Source organism: Manis pentadactyla, chromosome 8, assembly GCF_030020395.1.
Source record: "Manis pentadactyla isolate mManPen7 chromosome 8, mManPen7.hap1, whole genome shotgun sequence".
Classification (NCBI taxonomy): domain Eukaryota; kingdom Metazoa; phylum Chordata; class Mammalia; order Pholidota; family Manidae; genus Manis; species Manis pentadactyla.
Window position 1 is genome coordinate 52,621,252 of NC_080026.1, and position 19,424 is coordinate 52,640,675.

A 19,424-nucleotide genomic window follows, 5' to 3' on the forward strand; every position below is an offset into this window, starting at 1 on the left:
GTTTCAAATACACAACACAGTGGTTCAGCAGTTACCCATATTATCAAGTCATCATCCCCTCCAGTGCAGACACTATCTATCATGTAGTAAGATGTTACAGAATCATTAACTGTGTTGAATTTGCTTTTCTTAATCATTGGCAAGGTAAAACTTTCCCCCATGGATTTAATACTTCCCTTTCCTCTTATAAGAATGATCTGTTCCATATTTCTTCTCTTTTTATCTATTGGGATTTTACATGCTAAGCTCATGACCCTCAATCATATTGATTATGTTTTATTAGTATATTATTTTCCATTTTATGCTGATTTTGATTTTTTGGCATACAGAAAATTTTGAAAACCTTCAGAATATTGCACTTATGGTCATTCTTGGTGGATGTTAATTTTTCTGTCTTTTTTTTTTTTTACTTGTATAATGCTTTTATTTGCCAAGATATTTATAAACAAATTTGTAAATGCAGATATTTTACATATGTGGCAGACAGTTTATAAAGGCTGTTTGCATGTCATTGTATTTAAATGTCCCCATGGATATTTTCTATGTTCCATTTCTGTCCTTTTTTAACAGGCACCCAACAGGAGGATCCTTTATTTGTCCCAACAAAGTAAATTTTGGAGTAGACTTTCTTACTGCAATTAAGAAACGCTATGTTTTAGGAGGTGGACCAGAAGAAGATGGAAAAGAGCAAATTGTTACAATTGGAAATAAGCCTGTGGAAACTATTGGTTTTGACTCTATTATAAGACAGCAAAGGTAAGTGGAGTTGATAATGGAAAGCTGACTTTCACAGTTTCATCAGCATTCAGGATTTAAAAGTTCATCTGACTCTCTGTTGATGCTCAGAACTTTGCCCCCAAACTGGTCTATTCATTCTGTACAAACTGCAAATTGTAAGAGTGTGGGGATTGAATGTTCAGGGAAATTAAAATTCTTATTTTAACGCAGTCATTGGACTTTCCTTGATTGGAAGTAAAACATTTATTTGCCTGTTACTAATATTTACACAATACTATCTTGTATTGATTAGTTATTAAGTAACTAAGGTTGCCTTTTTTTTAACCCTTTTTAACGGGAGTATAGTTTACATATCATTATATTAGTTTCACTTGTACAGCATTGATTTGACAATTACAAAACATGATGAAATGTTACTACAGTTAGTGTGTTACCATCTCTCACCATACAAAGTTGTTATGATATTATTGACTATGTTCTTTATGTTGTACTTTTCATCTCTGGAACTTACTTATTTTATAACTGGAGTTTGTGTCTCTTAATCTCCTTCACCTAAGGTTGACATTTTGGCCCTTTTCTATTTCATGGTGACATTCCTAGATGCATGGTACGTCAAAAGTGGGAACAGAAGTCTAGATTGTTACCTGTGCCATGTAGCATGCTGGTACCGTCTTGTACTGAGTAGTTCCCAACTCTGGCTGCACCTGCTGGTCACCTAGGGGTGCTTTTGAAGCTGTAAAATTCTGGGTACCACTCCAGACCTATTGAATTAGAATGACAGTGGTCTCTTACTTTAAAGAAGTACCCCAAATTATCATGTAGCAGTCTGAAGGGCACTAAATAATGCATTTAAAAACTGAGTCTGAACATTCTCTGTTCACTGAAACTCCCTGTACACAATGATTCTGTGCGAAGGCACTGCTCATTCTGATGAACTGTCTGAATCAGAGAGGAAAGTGACATCCACATAAAACACCCACAACTGCACAAGAACCTTCAGGTTACCCAGGTTTAGTGAGGGCACTGCGGAGATGTTTGGCCCTGACTCTAAGGAGGCATCCTCGAAGTGACCCCTGGTGGCCACTGTGGAGAGTAGCTTTGCAGCCACTTGGCATACGCCTGCAATCTTTCCGTCTAAAGTAAGATTAAACTAGGGTTTTGTTCAAAGTAAATTTCTTTCTTTCTTTTTTTTTCTTTTTTTTTTGCTGCTGCTGTTTTTATTAGTAAGATTTTAACATAATACGAAATTTAAAGTGCACATGGTGACTGTGGAAGAATAAATATCTCTGCTTTAAAACATAGTAAGTTTTAAAAAACCTCATAATAAATCAAGATTTTTTAAAAACAACAACTTGACTGTTAATTACAAAATAATATACATTTATTGTTATGACTTTAGAAAATATAAATTGAAGAAAAACTCACAACTAACGCCACCACCAAGAGATAATGTTCATGAATGTTTTTGCCATTTGTCCTGATTTATATGCACTTAAAGAACCGTGTGTATATTTCATGGGGTTACAGTTCTTTGCTTAAGTTTTTCCAGTTAAAATGAAAATATTTTAAATCTTCTACTCTAAAAGAGGCACTTTTTGTTTTACTGGCTGATCCCTTTCAGAGAAGACCATGGGCTCTGTGAATGTTAACAAATTCAACAGATTTTCCTCCCCTAGTTTATGAACAACTATATCTTATGAACTTTTTGGTGAGTAACCCCACCACTGGAATATCATTGCATTCAATAATTAGCTAGTGTCTTTCTTGACCAGCCCTGATGTTGGAGGCAGGCTGGGCTCAGATGTCAGCTAAGCCACTTTCTAGCTCTTAGAGCGCAGTTGCTTCATTTCTCAGCCTCCGCTGTTAGAACTGTTGTGAATGACAGGTGAGGTGATGCAGTGAGTGGTAGTCATTATTTTTAGAGATGGAAACCATTCCTTGAAGCCATTGTATTGTCTCCTTAATAATATCCAGCTGACCTGCTTTGACTGTGTACCACTCAGACTTACAATAAAGGAGTAAAAAACCAATGAAACCCACTATGTATGATTTCTCCTGGAGATACCTTTGGCTCTGAAGTGATGTCTGTATTGAGACCTGGGCCCCTAAGCTGTGTACCAAGGTTTCCTCTACACTACAGGGAGCTCAGGGGGCACAGCAGGAGATTGGCAATCTTAGACGGAAACAGCAACATCTATCCAGATAGGGTGCAAACTACTAGTGTGAGTTTCATGATACCAGTCTCAAATTAGTCCTGCAGTTTCTTTCAATGGTGTCACATCCCTGTAGAACTATATTGTTAGCAATTGCTGTGATAAAAAACAAGTATCTCTTGAAAAATCATCAGCGAACATGAAATGGACATGGTGATGTCCAGTCTGTTTTCTGGGCTTGGGGAGGTAGGCAGTGCCTAACAGATATAAGTTGATAGGGCATAAATAATTATGAAGTTGTTTGGCCCAAACTACTTACCAAATGGAACTGTGAGGTATTTATTTTGGCCTAATGGCACCATGAGAAAATTACTGAAATGCCAGGGGCCCCAAGAAATAAGAAAATTTGGGAGCCTTTGCCCTAGAACTTGGCAATTGTCTTTTTCCTAATTTCCAATGATTATAAAAGCTCATGCCTTACATTTTGATCTTAGCATTTACCTCAAAGGTTGTCAGTTTTATTTTTATTTTATAAGTGATTATAAAATAACTTAGTGTACATAAGGTGGTATTTTGAGAATTTCACACTAAATTATAGCATTTTAAAAATTGTAAAGTATACAAACTTGCCATTGTAACCATTTTTAAGTGTCTAGTTCAGTGGTATTCATTCATGTTGTTGGGCAACCATCATCACCGCTGATCTCTAGAACCTTTACATCTTCCCAAACTGAAGCTCTGTCCCCATTAAACAGCTCCTCATGTCTCTCTCCTCAGCCTATGGCACCTACCCTTGTACGTTTTGTGCCTATGAAGGTGATCCCTCTGGGGACCACATATAAATGGACTCATACAGTATTTGCCCTTTTGTGTCTGGCTTATTTCACTCAGCACAGTGTCCTCACAGTTCACCCACATCATAGCAGGTGTCAGAACTTCCTTCCTTTTTATGGCTGAATCATATTCCACTGCGTGGTTATGCCTAACTTTGCTTGACAATTCAGTGTCGATGGACACTGGGTTGCTCCCACCCTTTGTCTATGGTAAGTATTGCTGCTGTGAACATGGGTATACGTCATAGCACTTTATAAATGTGGAATATGAGGCTCAGAAACGGTAACTCATTTGAGGCCAAAAGAGGCGGTGGAGTTGGGATTTGAACTCAGCAGTCTGACTGCATGTTGTGTGTTTTAGACACTTAAGTACTATTTATACATGGGTTCTTTTAATGGATAGAAAACAGATTCTCTACCCTTAAAAAGTGACTTCTGAGAGTATCTGGTAAAGCTGAAGATAGACATGCTCTTTAGGATGTATCTCTAGATAGACTGACTTGTGAGTCCAAGAAGTACACAGTAGTGTTTACTTCAAGCACTGATGGAAATAATCTAAATGTCAGCAGGAGCAAATAAATGAACTGTGGTCTGTTCATATAGTAAAAAACTAGTAAGAGGTGAAAATGAATGTTCTAGAGTATGTGTGTTGGTACAGCTGAATCTCACTACTGACAAAACACTGTTGAGAAGTTGAAGGAGAATATATATGGTAGGATACCCTTTATATCAAGTTTCATAATACACAAAGATACTGTAATTGTTTAGGGATATGGAAATAAAAAGAACTATTAATGAATGCTTAAGGTTAAATAAATACCACATGTAGTAACTGGTTTCCCATGGGGAGTGCAGGAGAAGGGGGATGTATCATGGAAAGGGACACAAAGGGCTTTGATTATATTTGTAATGTTTGTGATGCTTTCTTTTCTTTTTGGTAATGCTTTATTAAGTTGGATCGTGGATACTGGTATTTGTTATTTTTGGTCCTTTTTGTATGTCTGAGATGCTTTTATTTTTAAAGGGTTAAAGGATAGCATACATGTTTATCTGTACATGTGAACTGTGTTTTTCATGCAGTCAGCTGAGCAATTTGCAAGAAATTTCTTTGAGGAACTGTACAGTAAGCTGTGCTGGTGACAAAGGAGGAATTGCCAAAACATGCCCTAGTATCCTTTTCAGTGGTAACTGGTCACTGGGACCTGACTTTGGATTTGATGCTTCCGCCAGATGACACTAGTTGCCTTCCCAGTGACTGCTCTCCCCAGTCCGCTTCCTCACAGCAGGTCAGTCTTACCTGGGCTGACTCTGCCCAGATGGATTATTTACCTTTCCAGGGCCCTTTGCTCTCGGGTGAGGCAGGGAGGCTTCTGAAGGGGGCTCCTGAAAAAGGACAGTCAGGGCTGTTCTGCCTACGCCCTTTGCCTTTACCCCCTTCCCTGTCCGAGCCCAGACAGGATGCCCAGGGCTCCGCAGCCCTCTTGTGTGAAGAACGTCATCCAGTGTGTGTGTACTCTCTTTGTCTACCTTCTTGTAAGTTTTTGGGTTTTTTTGGTCATATATGCCCACAACCAAAAATATAGGAGGTAAGTTAAAAAAAAAAATCCTAATGGCAAGTCAAATAGACTTTCTCCAAATTTAAAAGGTCTTCTCCCAACTCTTTACATCTGCCTAGTCTCTCATAATAACTTTTGCAAAAGATAGTGGCTTATAAGCACTTTGCTGTGAGTGAAGAGATGGCAGTTGAGTAGCTTCTTAGCGAAGTAGTCCTAACTAGCAGCTCTACGTACTTCGTGGTGACAGAAATGAGAGCAGAGCTCCTCACCCAGTGTGTCTGAGGTGTCCTCCTCTCTCAGCCTTGGGGGCTTGGAGTAGACGTGGAACCAGGTTTGGTAAGGAGCCGAATGCCACAAAGCCCCCTGTGATCCGCTGGGCCAATTCCTAAACGATTTCATGAGAATGGTAATTGGGTGGCTCAAGGCTTCTTTTCCACAAGTCAGAAAAGACCTACCTGGTCAGTGGAGGGGTTTGAGAATGCAGGGTGGTTGACTGGATTGTTGGCAGTGCCTCGGAGCGTCACATCGTGCTTGTTTATACTGCTCTTTCCTGGAGGAAAACGTCCGCAAGAAATGAGGTTTCAAACGTGAGGTAATCAAGCCATGGTTGATACTTGGAGACACAGTGATGAACGTGTGATGGTTCCTGAGTTCCTGCCTGAGGTTGAAGTATTGGCTGGGGTGTTCCCTGCAGTTTAGGGGTGCTCACCTTGGACCCCCTTGACTCAGTAGGCCGAGCTCGTCCACCCTGGTTGCTGTTCTGAGGACGGGCGGGTGTCCGAGGAGCAAGGACTGCGCGGCCGTGGGAGCTACTCGGCGCGCGTGCGCATGGGGGCTCCGCTCGCTGCTGCGCCTGCGCGGAGCTGGTTTACGGTGCACAGCCTGTTTACTATGTGATCACAGCCTGCCTGATGGCATTATTTTCAACTCACTGCCATCTGTGTGCTAAAATCTTCAGGTCAGGTGTCGGCAAGCTTCCTAAAAGAGCCAGAGAATAAATACTTTAGGCCTGTGGCCAGTAAGTGAACTAGGGATATTATGTAGAGACATTACCACCTAAGTCCTAACCTCTGAATAACGTGACAGCCTTCCTAGCCCTCCATCCTCTGCGCCGCCCTGGAGCCATCCGTTGCTGCGCGTTTCCACCCCCTGTTCCCTCCCTCCTGGTCGCCCTGTGTAGCTTCCTAATTGGTGCCTGCTTAATAGTGTTGCTTTACAATCAGTCCTATGGACTGATGGCCGTATTTTTATACAAAGCTGTTTTCTCCGTGTTTATCTTAAATAGGCTCCGTGTTGTGTTGTGGGTACAAGATGGATGGATTTTGGACTGAGGCAAATTTGGGATTGAATGCACACTTGTTCCCCTGAACAAGGCCCCACGGTTACAACTGCTCGGCACCTGGGTGTCTTCCAAGAGTAGTGTGTCCTGCACCTAGCATCAGGCCGGAGACGGCAGTGGTTTCGCTTTTACTGCTGCATCGAGGCTCTTTCCCTTGCTCTCACACCTCCTCAGCCTCCTGCAGCATTGGGAGTGCCCAGGCGCTCGTCTGTGGGAAAGCCCTGCAGTGCTGAGCTTCTCCACCTGAGTCTCGGCCAGAGCGCTCCCCTTCCGGGGTCTCTCGATGCTTCTGTTTGGTTGTCCATGGGCGTCTCAAATGTAACAAATTTGGAACTCCCAGTCTCTTCAAACCTGCTCATCCTGTGATCTCTCCTGTCTCAGTAGTTGCAGTCCCAGTGGCAAAGGCCAGAACCTTGGAGTTATCCTCCACTTCCCCTTTTTCTCACATCTGTAAATCCACCTGGGAATCTTCTTGGCTTTGCTTTGCTATTGGGACTTTGAATCTGACGTTTCCCATCCCATGAGGGCTCCTAGTCTGGCCCAAGCCTAGATTGTCAACTGGCACCTCCTGAATCCTCATTCTGCTCTATTTCCCTGCAGTTTATTGCTTAACATAATAGCATAATGACCTTTTGATTAAACAGCAAGGTCACACCGCTGGACTTCGAAGTCCTCAGTAGCTTCCATTTCAGGCAGAAACTAGCAAAGACTCTGTAACAGCCTGCGAGTCCCTTTGAGATCTGGCCTGGCCCCTGTGGACTTTGTGACCTCAGTTCCAGAACCTGCTCTCTCTGCCACAGACACACTGGGGCTTGCTGTCCCTGTCATAAGCCAGACCTGTTCAAACCTTAGGGCCTTTGCATGTGCCACACCCTCTGCCCCAGTGCTCTTCTCCAAGATGGCATTCCTTCATTTCATTTGGTTCTCTGCCCCAAAGTCACCTTCATAGAGGAGGTCTTCCATGAGCACTGTGTGTTAAGTTACCCCACACCCCTTCTCCTGAATGCCATGCTCTGTTACTCCAAACACATGTCTGCATCTGGCACAATATAGCCACACATGCTTATTGTCTCCCCTACTGAGACCTTTGTGTTCAGTTATACTCCTGGCTCCCAGTAATTGTGGAAGAGATAAATGAATTGGATAATTTCTATACATATCACAGTAGTGTGTAAGATTCTCCTTTAGCTGGTCCATTCCTGTTCCAAGCTTCTCTTCTGTCTCTCTGCCCAGGGGCTTTGTTAAGCTATGTCTCTTCTTGTATTCAGCTCAAGTGCCCCTTTCTTTCTGTCCTCTTGGTTTACCCTTCGCTGAATTCCTGTACCAGGGATGGTGGGTGTCATACTAAGTGCATCCCAGTGACAAGAGAGCCTCTGAAGTCCCAAAGGTTTCTTGGCACTGTAGAGCATTTGTCCGAGCTAACCCCTGCTGTCTCCCTGGAGAGGCCACTGGTGACCTGGGGCTGCTGCGGCACAGGATGCAGGGCGCAGTGGGGCTCCACAGGAGAGGGCACATGTTCTTGGGTGTGGGCAGCAACTGCTGAACAGTGCCAAGGGCAAGGCTGCGGTACACTGTAGGTGCTTCATCAAAATTTCCATCACTGTTTTTCTGTCTCTTTTTGTTGGGTAATGCTAAAATGGCTTAGTACCATGGTGGTTCTAATTCACTTGATTTTTTTTGTTTGCAGTGTATGATAATGAACTTTTTAGTTTCTGCATGAACAGTTAGATGATTTAAAAAGATAAAAGTAGTATGTGCTCATGAAAAAAATCTCAAGCATAGTAAATGGTGTAAAGTGAAAACTTAAAAGATTCCCATGCTTCAGAATTGAGGTAACTACTGTTATGTGTTTTATCAATCTTTCTATATTACTGTTTCTTAACATGTGTGTTTAGATATTAGAAAGGCAGATTTGTCAAAAAACCTGCTGTCATCATGGGATGAAGTCATAGCTATTGCTGATCAACTCAAATACCTGGAAGTTCTTAATCTCAGGTAGGAACTCTTGGTTGCCTAATGTCATATAATATGGAACTGCTAATCTCTTCTGTTCCCTCATAGCATCTCTGGGGTGTAACGTGGGAAGATGGCTTAGTTGAATTTATCTAAGGTTAACTTATTCTAACTTTTCTTTAACTTATTCTTTAATTATTATAGTTTCTCAAATGGTCACACGAGATAATTCATTAATTAGGGAGTGTGTTTTACTTTTGATTGTGGGGGTGATAGGTTGACACTTTGACCTGAAAAAATCTTTATTTCTTGTAAGCCTGACCATGAAAGATGGACCACCTGAGGGAGTTGGGATTTAACTGGCAAGTAGGGTAGGTGACATTAAAATTGCTTGTTCATTCTGAAGCTTCTAGCATTCAATTGTTTTCAGAACAAGTAATTTCATTGGAATGCTGTTTAATTCCATTCTGATGAGGATTGTTCACTAATCTACATATTTTACTAATGTGATAGTTTTCCAGCCTTCTTGAATATTTGATTAGTTTTAATCTCAGAACCTAACTGTCCAAAGGCTCAACTAGTCTTTTCTTTCATACTTGATCTAACTTTACATATCCAGGTGAGTTGCACCTGGCTTAGGCAGGCTCAGTGTAGCAGAGTTAGGCTAAATTAGCTGTGCTCCCAAATGGGCAAAGGTAATTTGGCCCATGGTGTTTCCTTTTCTGGAAATAAGGGCTAATATGTTTTAATGGTATCTTCTTTCAAAATGACTGTCAAAATTGAATACATTCTGAGTTGAGGCTCTTGAGAGAGAATTTAAGAGGCAGTAATTTATTTCCTCTATCTTGATAGCAAAAGGGCAGACTCTGGAGAAACAAAATTCTTGCCTGTGATCTAGCACATCAGTAAGATTCTTGAGAGTGGGACCTGATTTTACAATGTCCAGAACTGCATCTTGGGAAGCGGGAAGCTGGAAGCTGTCCTTACAAATGCCTGAGCCTTAAGTTTAGGAGACTGGTGGCCTCACCATGGGAAAACATCTTTGCGTGTCTGATTCCAAAAAGTTGTATATTGTAAATATTAGAAATGAGGTAGTCTTGACTCACTTTGTTTTTAATATAATTTCATTTTAAGGTTGAAAGAAACCAAACTCCTCATATTAAATCCCAAATTGTTGTTTTCAATGGCTGTTTCATTTGGACCCACTGTACAGCAATAAGCACACTGTATCTTCTTCTTCCACACAGTGAAAATCTACTGAAATTTCCAACTGGCTCATCGTCTCTAACCAGAGCATTTTCTACTCTGAAGGTTTTAGTCCTTAACCGAACAGGAATAACATGGGCTGAGGTGATTTCTTTGGTTTATTACCCAATAATAAGCAGTTTTAAATCCTTGGCTTAATATAGTATTGAAGCGCAACTGTGGTTTCATTTTAATCAACCCATTATCCAAATAATAGGATTCTTTAAACAGAATGGAGTTTATAAAATCACTGAATGGAGTTATAAATCGCCTCACAGAGTGGTGTTATAAAATCACTGTAGTTAAGTAGAATTTTGGATCTAGGAATCCATAGTCTCCCTTGGCTCATTCTGATTTGTCCTGGTGTCTTTCTAAACAGTGGCACTGCATAGCGGCATGCAATAAATATGCTGGGCCTACAGAGCCTCAGAGCTGGCTGTGGGCTGACTTTTTAGCTACCTGGGTTTCCCCACAGTGTTCTTAGGACAGAGGCTGAGCAGCCAAAAGGTCCTCACACCCTTTTCTTGTTTGAAGTTCAGCTCCTAGAGTCCAGTTCATTGTGTACAGCTGGGTTCAAAAGTGGATTCGTGGCCCAGCATTTGGCACTTGTATCTGGTGCTACTCTTTTCTGTCAGAGGTTATCTAACTTCACACACCCAGAACATTCCACTTCCAAACCAAAAGCAGATAATATCCCCAGCCAAGATGTTCCTTTGTGGAGTGCTACTGAGGAGCCTCCCTTAGAGTAAGTCACCTTTAACTTGTGCCCTTCAGGTGTCCCAGACACTTCTTTCCTAGGGTGTCTTCTGCATGAGGTATTCCCTGTTCGGCACTTAGCATCAGAACAGGAAGGGCACATAAAAAGCCAGGTCATGGAGATGCTAGTTAGGCCAAGTGAGAAAATTTAGGAATAGTTGTTTGGAAATTTTGTCCGATTAGTGCATTCTTTATAAACCCAGGTTGTTATTGAGAATTGAGGCATCAGTTGAGGAACATCAGTTCCCTTCCTTTGGTTCAGCAAACTATCAGATAATGGGAATATGCTTGGTCAGCACTTCCGGTTCCCCGTGTGCCTGATGCCCTGGTCACCTACCATGCGTGGCCAGTGCACTCACGTGTGCTCCCGTACCCTCAGGACTAGGGGGCCTTGTAAGGCCGAAATTTTATCACCCATCCACTAGCACCCGGCCCAAAATAATAGTCCATCATAGAGTGTCCACGGGGCACTTTAGTTCTAAAGCAAGTTCAGGTGGAGGTTATGGTAATAAACGCACAGGAGGAACAACGAGCAGAGGCCGCCTCACCCTGAACTGAGTTTCTCCCAGGTGCTGCGGTGTGCCTCCGGATGGCCCATCCTTGAGGAGCTGTACCTTGAGTCAAACAATATTTCCATTTCAGAAAGGTAAGAAGGGTTTACTTAAATACTTACTCAGTCATTCTGAATAAATGCTCTCAATTATACCTAACTTTGATTTTTAGGACTTGCAAATAAGAAATGAAAAAGACTTATTATTTGTTGCCTTCACAAGGTAGAATGCCAACTAAAACGTCACTAATTGATTCTAATTAAGGAAAACCGATCAGAGTGGAAACCCTAAATTAACTATTTTTGACGCCATGAATCTTTGTTTCACATGAGTATATTTAACTTCTGTTTCTAAATAAAAGTTTTGTTGGATATGCTATAAGGATTAGATCATGCATTTTTAACCAGTATTATCTGTTCAAAGTTGATGCACCAAAGTCTATGTAGAAACTTTGGTTCTCTTAAGTATGTGGTTGTCCCATCCTCTTTTGTTGATTTCATTAAATTACTTTGTAAAATAAACTTGGGCAATTTTACAACAGATTCTCAATTATAGGATTCAAGTTAATGAGATTTTATTGTACAGAATGATATTTATTATTACAGGCAAATGTAGGCTTTTTAAAATTAAGCTTTTTGAGATAATTTTCAGCTCACTTCTAGTTATAGGGAATAATATCCAGAGATACCTGTCTCCATTTCCTAGTTTCCCCATTGGTAACATCTTGCAAAGTTCTGGTATTGTTGCACCTGCAGAACCGATATTAGTCCAGTCAAGATACATAGCGTGCCCATCCAAGAATCCCTTATGGTGCCCTTTTGTAGTCCTATCTATCCCGCTGCCTCCCCCCAACCTCTCCTTATCACCAAATGTGGGTATTTTAAGGCTGTGTCTTTGAAAATAATTAAGAGATTAAGTTGGTGTTGAAAATGTTTATTTTCCATAAAGGCCAGCTGATGTTCTACAGACTGTCAAGTTATTAGATGTTTCCTGTAATCGATTAATTGATGAAAATCAGCTCTTCCTAATAGCATATCTTCCCAGGTAATTTTGCTCCTAAAGTTCCTTATTACAAAAGTGCTTAGTAAATTTTGAGTCAATAGATCATAAGCTCTATATACTCTCCTAATGGAAATAGGATGATGGTGGAATTCCCAAACTGAGTAATACTCTTTGGGAAATTATTCAAATATGTTTAGAGAAATTACTTGTGAACCATGTATAATGTAGTCTATGTCTGTGTCTATACTAAATAACTGAAGAATGAGTAATCTGGTCCTCATGATAATGTCAAGGCTTTATTCACTGGGAAGTAAGACTGCATCTCTTTCCTCTGAGACCCCTGTAGCCCCTCGCACAGCAGCTGGCAACCAGAGGCTATTAGACTGTAGAATCATTAGCACATAGCATGAAGAGTCCACTTTGCATGCCCTAAGTTGGACTCTTTGGTTTCTAAGCATTTCATGTGCTAGGAAAACCTAGGGTATAGAAAAAAATGGGCAAGTCTAGCCTGGTTGATAGCTCATAGAATTGTATATTGTTCTGTGTAATCCAATTTCACTTTTTAAACTTCAGATTAGAACAACTAATCCTTTCTGACACTGGAATTTCTTCTGTACATTTTCCGGATGCTGGAATTGGTATACACAATCATTAAATCCCACCCACCCCTGCTCCCCATACTTCAGCTATTTATTTCACTTCTACGTGTAATTTGTCTCTTCTTTTTTCTAGGGTGCAAAACATCAATGTTTCCTTCCTTGCAGTACCTTGTAGTAAATGACAATCAGATATCACAAGTAAGAGCTTCTTCAGAATGTGCACATTACATTGATACTTCTTGGCAGAGTTTATAGGTTCCTTCCATTAAAAAATATTTTAAATTAAAAGAGAGGTGCTTCCTCAGATTGAAACTCCTCATATAAACCCCCCAAATAATAAGAAATTAGTTAATTCACAGTTAAAGAGTGAAAGTATGTGGGCTCCTGGTGCATGATGAAATTCTGTGCCTCAGATTAGAACTAGGGACTTCTGCTTTTCTCTTGCTAGTTCGTTTGCCTGAAACATGTTTATCTTCACTTATTTTCCTTTGTTGCATTTCAGTGGTCATTTATCAATGAGCTAGATAAGTTACAGAGTCTGCACACTCTGTCCTGCATAAGAAACCCTCTGACTGAAGGAGGCAAAGAGGCGCAGACCACACGTCAGTTCATTATTGCCAGAATTGGGCAGCTGAAGACCCTGAACAAATGTGAAGTAAGCACCAGTATCATGGTTAGAGTAGAAAACAAATTATCAAAAAAATGTAAAAGGAAATCATATTACAATATTGTAAAGTGTACCAGATGTAGTTTTCTTCCAACTGGTGAAATATTATTCATGTGTATCTTAGTATGAATAGTTCTCTCCAGCTTCTCAGGGGTAGCATTACACTGAGATGAGCATAGGGAAAACCTGCTGTTCAGCTGCCCCGTGATTTATCATCACTGGAGGAAGGGCAAGAACACTGGGTACTTTCTCCATTTCCTTGTGGGAAATAGAGGCCAAAAGTCATCAGAACCACAAAGCCCGTTTGTCTTTTCCTTCTCGTCAGATTGGTCAGGCAGCACCTTGCCAGCACTTCTGTGCTGCCCGCTTGGAATAAGTCCACTCCTCCAGGGCAGGCATTAGGCACCTGGCGGAGTCTAGAAACTGGCTCATGGGCACATACTCTCAAGAAGAAAAGTATAAAACTGAAATTCCTTATTTCTTTTTGAAGAAACGCCTGAATTCTGTCAATGTTAAAAGGTAAAAATATAATTACCTTGTCCCTCACAATTCGATTACTCTATTAGGTAGGCAGTGGAGGGAGGACCAGGTGCAAGGTACACTCACTAGAAATGCCTTAACAGACTTGTCTTCATTCCATTTCAATACAGATTCTACCAGAGGAAAGGCGTGGAGCTGAGCTTGATTACCGAAAATCATTTGGAAAAGAGTGGAAAAGAGCTGGTGGGCATCAGAGTCCAGACAAAAACAGACCAAGTGAAGACTTCCTTGCAGCCCATCCTAGATACCAGCTGCTCTGCCTCAGTATGTACCTGTACTCTGGGGGGACAGAGCTGTCCCGTGGGTGTCAAAGGAGGTCCTCAGTGTCATTGCTTTTCTCCCTTGGGGCATTCTGAACTCATCCAAATAACCATGGGCACTTTTCTGGGGCTACTTCAGCAAGTTGGGAGCAGATAATTAAACTGTTGACTTTAGAGAAGATAATCAGCATCTCCTCTCAGGGAAGGAACTGGGAATTCTAGTAGATTCCTGGAGGAAGGGATGGGCATTTGGGGAGGGGATAGCAGCTCTCAGAGGGTTCTTCTCATCTTTGCATTTATTCACCAGACTTTAGATTTCAGGAGATGGGCACCACTCCCTACTTTAGGAAGGGCAGGAAGCACTCCAGTGAGCTCACCCCTGGCTGTAACCTACCTAGGAAATGAAGAGCATTTGAAGGTGGAAACCAGGCATTACTATTTTTTTTAAGCTCCCCAGGTAATTCTAACGCCCATGGAAGTTTAAATGACCACCTGAGCACTCAGGAAGGCCCACCACATACCGCGCTCTCTACCAATTTCAGCACTTGGTATGCAAGGTGCTCCCTTACATTCTCCGGCCTTGGTCCTCAGGCCTTGAAAATTACGACTTTGTCCCTGATGTACTTTCCATTTTGTTTGACTTCATTATTATTCCAAATTTCACTGTTATGTGATTTTCCTTTTTTAATATATTTCCTAATGTAAGAAGCTCACTGCATAAACGCTTCAGCTGGAACATTATCTTTGAGGAAGAAAAGCTGCCTGTGGGAATTGCTTTCAAATTTCCCCATTAGCTGGCTCAGTTTTCTGGCTGCTTTAGGTGAACTCTGAATCCTGTGGTGGTGGGGAAGGTAAGGCTCTAAAGCAGCTCTCAGGAAGGCCCAAGATGTCACTGCCAAGGAGGCTAGGAGACAGCAGCACCATACTGATCCTCAGGGGTATTTACAGAAGTCTGTCCCTGGTTGGCCTAGCAGGAGGTAGAGCAGAACAAGAGCCTGCTTTCCTCATGTCCCAGTGGGGCACTTGGTGTGCAGAGGTGTTACTGAGCGTGCAGCCTAGTATATCCAGATCTGGCTAAAACTTGAAGGTGTCCTGTTAGTTATGTCCCCAATAGTACCAGGTTTCTCTCTCAGCACCCAGAAAGAAAGGGGACTGTTAGCAAAGGTGAAACTTGGAATAAGCATTTTCTGCATTTGAAAGCATGGCTTCATCTTGCTAGCTTTTGTCAGTGCACTGACCGTCTGTGAGGGTCAGTGATGGAACGCCAGGGGGCAGCGGCAATGCTCGGAAGCAGGTGCTGGCTGTCACTCCTAAAAATAAATAACGAGGCTGAGTACAAGGCTGCAGACTCCAGGTGAGCAGACCAGCTGCTGCTGCTACGTTTATTCTGGACAAGAAAAGGCTGTGTTGATACTTAACCTGTTTTTTTTCTTATAGTGGCCTTTGGTTTATCACTCATCCTTTTTTGTTTCTTCTTAAACAGAGTATGGTGCACCTGAAGATGGGGAACTCAAAACACAACAACCACTTTTGCTCAAAAACCAGCTACTAAGTAAGAATCCCCAGTTCCAAGGCAGCTTATTTGTATTGCAGTCCTTAGGTGCTGAACAGAGTGATGGCCTCACAGGGACTCTTGTTCCCTTTAGAACCTAAGTGAGTCTTCCATTTGTAAAGGAACAATGAAGTCTCAAACTATGTTCTTATATTGAACATTTTAGTAATTCTCATGCTTTAAACCCATTTAATCATGTTATAAATATGGGATGTATTTGAGTAGTGAGCTTGATTGTGATTTGGAAATTTGTGACTTTTCTTACACTTGAAAACCTAGTTGAATTTTCAGAGAAGAAGACTAGTGGGGAAAGAGAAAGTAATAGAAAGCCAGTTCAGCCATTTGTGTTGTTTTACTGTTGGTGGTATTCTGTGAAATAATAGTAGAAGGAATTTTAAACATGAATCACATCTATTCCTTTGTTAGGATTTGAGCTGATGATACAAACAGCTGTCTCATTTGGTAGTCACTGTTAATGTGCATGTATAATTTAAATCCTTATTGTGGTAGGTCTTACTTAGCCTTTTTCCTTTTTTTCTTTCAAGCACTGAAGATAAAATACCCTAATCAACTTGATCAGAAAATCATAGAGAAACAACTACCAGGTAAGAAACATAAGGCTGTCTTCCCCTCCATAATTATACCTCTGAATCGCTGGCCTTGGTTTTAGTCGGCTATAAATAAAATAGTTCATACTGGAAGATGTGGACTTTGAGAGCTTACAAGTTTTCACTAGTCTTTCATATTCAAAAATATAATCGATCATGCTCTTATCACTCCCCCATCCCCAAAGTTTAAATCTCCCATAATTTTATCTGCTTATCTAGAAAATTTCTGTTAAAACTGAAACCCTTGCATATGATTACTTCTTTAGTTAGACAGACACACTTGAGTGGCTTAGCCAAAGTTACTGCTGTTTACTTCTCACATTGTTGCTCCTGTTGAGAAACTCACACTAGGCTAGAGATCTTGTCTTATCCTCCCTTCATAGAACAGGAAACATGTCCTTGTGAACAGAATTGTGAATCACTTAGACATTGGTGACTTATCATGCACTCTGCTCTTTCCAATCAGGAGTCCCTGCTGAAACACTTCTCAGAGGCTGCCTTTTAATGGGTACACTGAAAGGGTTTTCTTTGAAAAAACGACTTCAGAGCTTTATCTAAACATTTGTGTTACTGGAACTGAACTGGATGCATTCAGAATATAAATATTTTTGTGTCAACAAATTACATCAGTGTAACTTACCTTAAACTGTCATTCAAAAGAAAAATTAAATTAGTCTGTCTTTGAGTATAGTATGAATTTTCAAGATTAAACTTGATCACAGATAAATACTAGAATACAAGCAGCTTAAATTTAGAGCAGTGCAGATTTGAAGAAGAAATAAAGTATGTAACACCGCAACAAGACTTTAGTGAAATGCTTTAATTTGCCTGTCACTGCAGTAAATCTGGCTGTGTCCCCATTCTCCTGAGACTCAGTTACCCACTGAATACCCACAATGGTCTTAACTTGTATTCATCTTCAAGGGAACCAGCAGAGATTAGAATCATCCATAGAAATTATACAATGAATACTGATGTGAGCTATTCAGAATCTGAGTCCCATATTCTCTAAACTCAGCAAGCCAGCAGATCACAACAGTTCTATTAAATTTTATGCCACATGCTATAAATATCTAATCGCTAATATAAATAGACTAAAAAAGAAAAGTAATAAATGTAAAGTACTGCAACATTGTTTTGCTTATCAGATTATCAGAAATTAAAGACAAAAACATGTGGAGCTGGCATGGAAAACGAGTATACTATTTTTGTAAAGTCATGTGGTAACTGGCAAATACATACATACATACTGTGACCAGCGTTCTACCTTGTATCACTTGTAATGGTAACAGCTCAAACATTTTAATGTTCACAGTGAGGAAATGGCTGAATAAATCTTGGTAGAACGACACATCCCGTATTCTGTGTCATTAGAGAACGAAGAAAGTCTAGAGCTCCACATCCCATGTGGCTGCCACAAGCCCCATGAGGCATTTTAAATTAAATTCCTTAAATTAAAATAAAATTTCAAAAAGTTGGCTCCTCAGTCTTACCACATTTCGCGTGCTCACCAGTTCCATGGAGCGGCAGTTGTGGACAGCGCACGTCTAGAGGAAGGGCCGTGAAAGATGGACCATGCTAGTAAAGACATTCAAGATGCAGACCAATATAGATTATGAAACCTACAGATCGTTATCTACACGAATGTCAGGAATTATGCCCATTACACTTTTTAAAAAATTAAGGTATCATTGAAGGTTTCACATGAAAAACATTGTGGTTACTACATTCACCCATATTATCAAGTCCCCCCCCCACTCCACTGCAGTCACTGTCCATCAGTGTAGTGAGATGCCACAGTCACTACTTGTCTTCTCTGTGCTACCTTGTCTTCCCTGACACCCCACCACCACACACCATGTGTGCCAATCATAATGCCTCTCAATCCCCTTCTCCCTCCCTTCCCACCCACCTTCTCCCACCCCTCTCCTTTGGTGACCCCTAGTCCCTTCTTGGAGACTGTAAGTCTGCTGCTGTTTTGTTCCTTCATTTTTTCTTTGTTGTTATACTCCACAAATTAGGGAAATCATTTGGTACTTGTCTTTCTGCACCACCTTATTTCACTGAGCATAATACCCTCTAGCTCCTTCCATGTAGTTGCAAATGGTAGGATTTGTTTTCTTCTTATGGCTGAATAATATTCCATTGTGTATATGAACCACATCTTCTTTATCCATTCATCTACTGATGGACACTTAGGTTGCTTCCATATCTTGGCTATTGTAAATAGTGCTGCAATAAACATAGGGGTGCATATGTCTTCTTGAATCTGGGATCTTGTTTTCTTCGGGTAAATTCCTAGGAGTGGAACTCCTGGGTCAAATGGTATTTCTCTTCTTACTTTTTGAACCGCTATATTGCTTTCCACAATAGTTGAACTAATGTACATTCCCACCAGCAGTATAGGAGGGTTCCTGTTTCTCTGCATCCTTACCAGCATTTGTGTTCCTTGTCTTTTGAATGTTGGCCATCCTAACTGGTGTGAGGTGATATCTCACTGTGGTTTTAATTTGTATTTCTCTGATAATTAGCAATGTGGAGCATCTTTTCATGTGTCTGTTGGCCATCTGAATTTCTTCTTTGAAGAAGTGTCTGTTCAGATCCTCCACCCATTTTTAATTGGGTTATTTGCTTTTTGGGTGTTGAGGCATGTGAGCTTTTTATATATTTTGGATGTCAACCCCTTATCGGGTATGTCATTTATGAATACATTCTCCCATACTGTAGGATGCCTTTTTGTTCTACTGATAGTAGAGAAGCTATTTAGTTTGATATAATCCCACTTGTTCATTTTTTATTTTGTTTCCCTTGAGAGGGTGTGTTCAGGAAAAAGTTGCTCATGTTTATATTCAGGAGAGTTTTGCCTATGTTTTCTTCTAGGAGTTTTATGGTTTCATGACTTACATTCAGGTCTTTGATCCATTTCGAGTTTACTTTTGTGTATGGAGTTAGGACAGTAATCCAGTTTCATTCTTTTACATGTACCTGTCCAGTTTTGCCACACCAGTTGTTGAAGAGGATGTCATTTCTCCATTACATATCCGTGGCTCCTGTATCATATATTAATTGACC

The 19,424-nt window shown here is 40.9% G+C and overlaps 1 protein-coding gene across 5 annotated transcripts in view; it reads left to right on the top strand.

Annotated features, from left to right (window-relative positions):
• Positions 1–19,424, top strand: part of TBCE (tubulin folding cofactor E) — a 139,092-nt gene that overhangs the window by 109,549 nt on the left and 10,119 nt on the right. For 4 of the 5 annotated variants that reach the window (XM_036919292.2, XM_036919293.2, XM_057505739.1 and 1 more), the window contains 12 exons: positions 571–756; positions 4,805–4,893; positions 8,515–8,614; positions 9,820–9,922; positions 11,143–11,219; positions 12,073–12,168; positions 12,700–12,764; positions 12,859–12,923; positions 13,228–13,380; positions 14,043–14,196; positions 15,676–15,744; positions 16,290–16,349. In XM_036919292.2, the coding sequence (XP_036775187.2) occupies positions 571–756; positions 4,805–4,893; positions 8,515–8,614; positions 9,820–9,922; positions 11,143–11,219; positions 12,073–12,168; positions 12,700–12,764; positions 12,859–12,923; positions 13,228–13,380; positions 14,043–14,196; positions 15,676–15,744; positions 16,290–16,349 (1,217 nt within the window). Of the gene's footprint in view, positions 1–570; positions 757–4,804; positions 4,894–8,514; positions 8,615–9,819; positions 9,923–11,142; positions 11,220–12,072; positions 12,169–12,699; positions 12,765–12,858; positions 12,924–13,227; positions 13,381–14,042; positions 14,197–15,675; positions 15,846–16,289; positions 16,350–19,424 lie in introns of all 5 variants that reach the window. The other variant, XR_008998853.1, reaches the window with a different exon arrangement.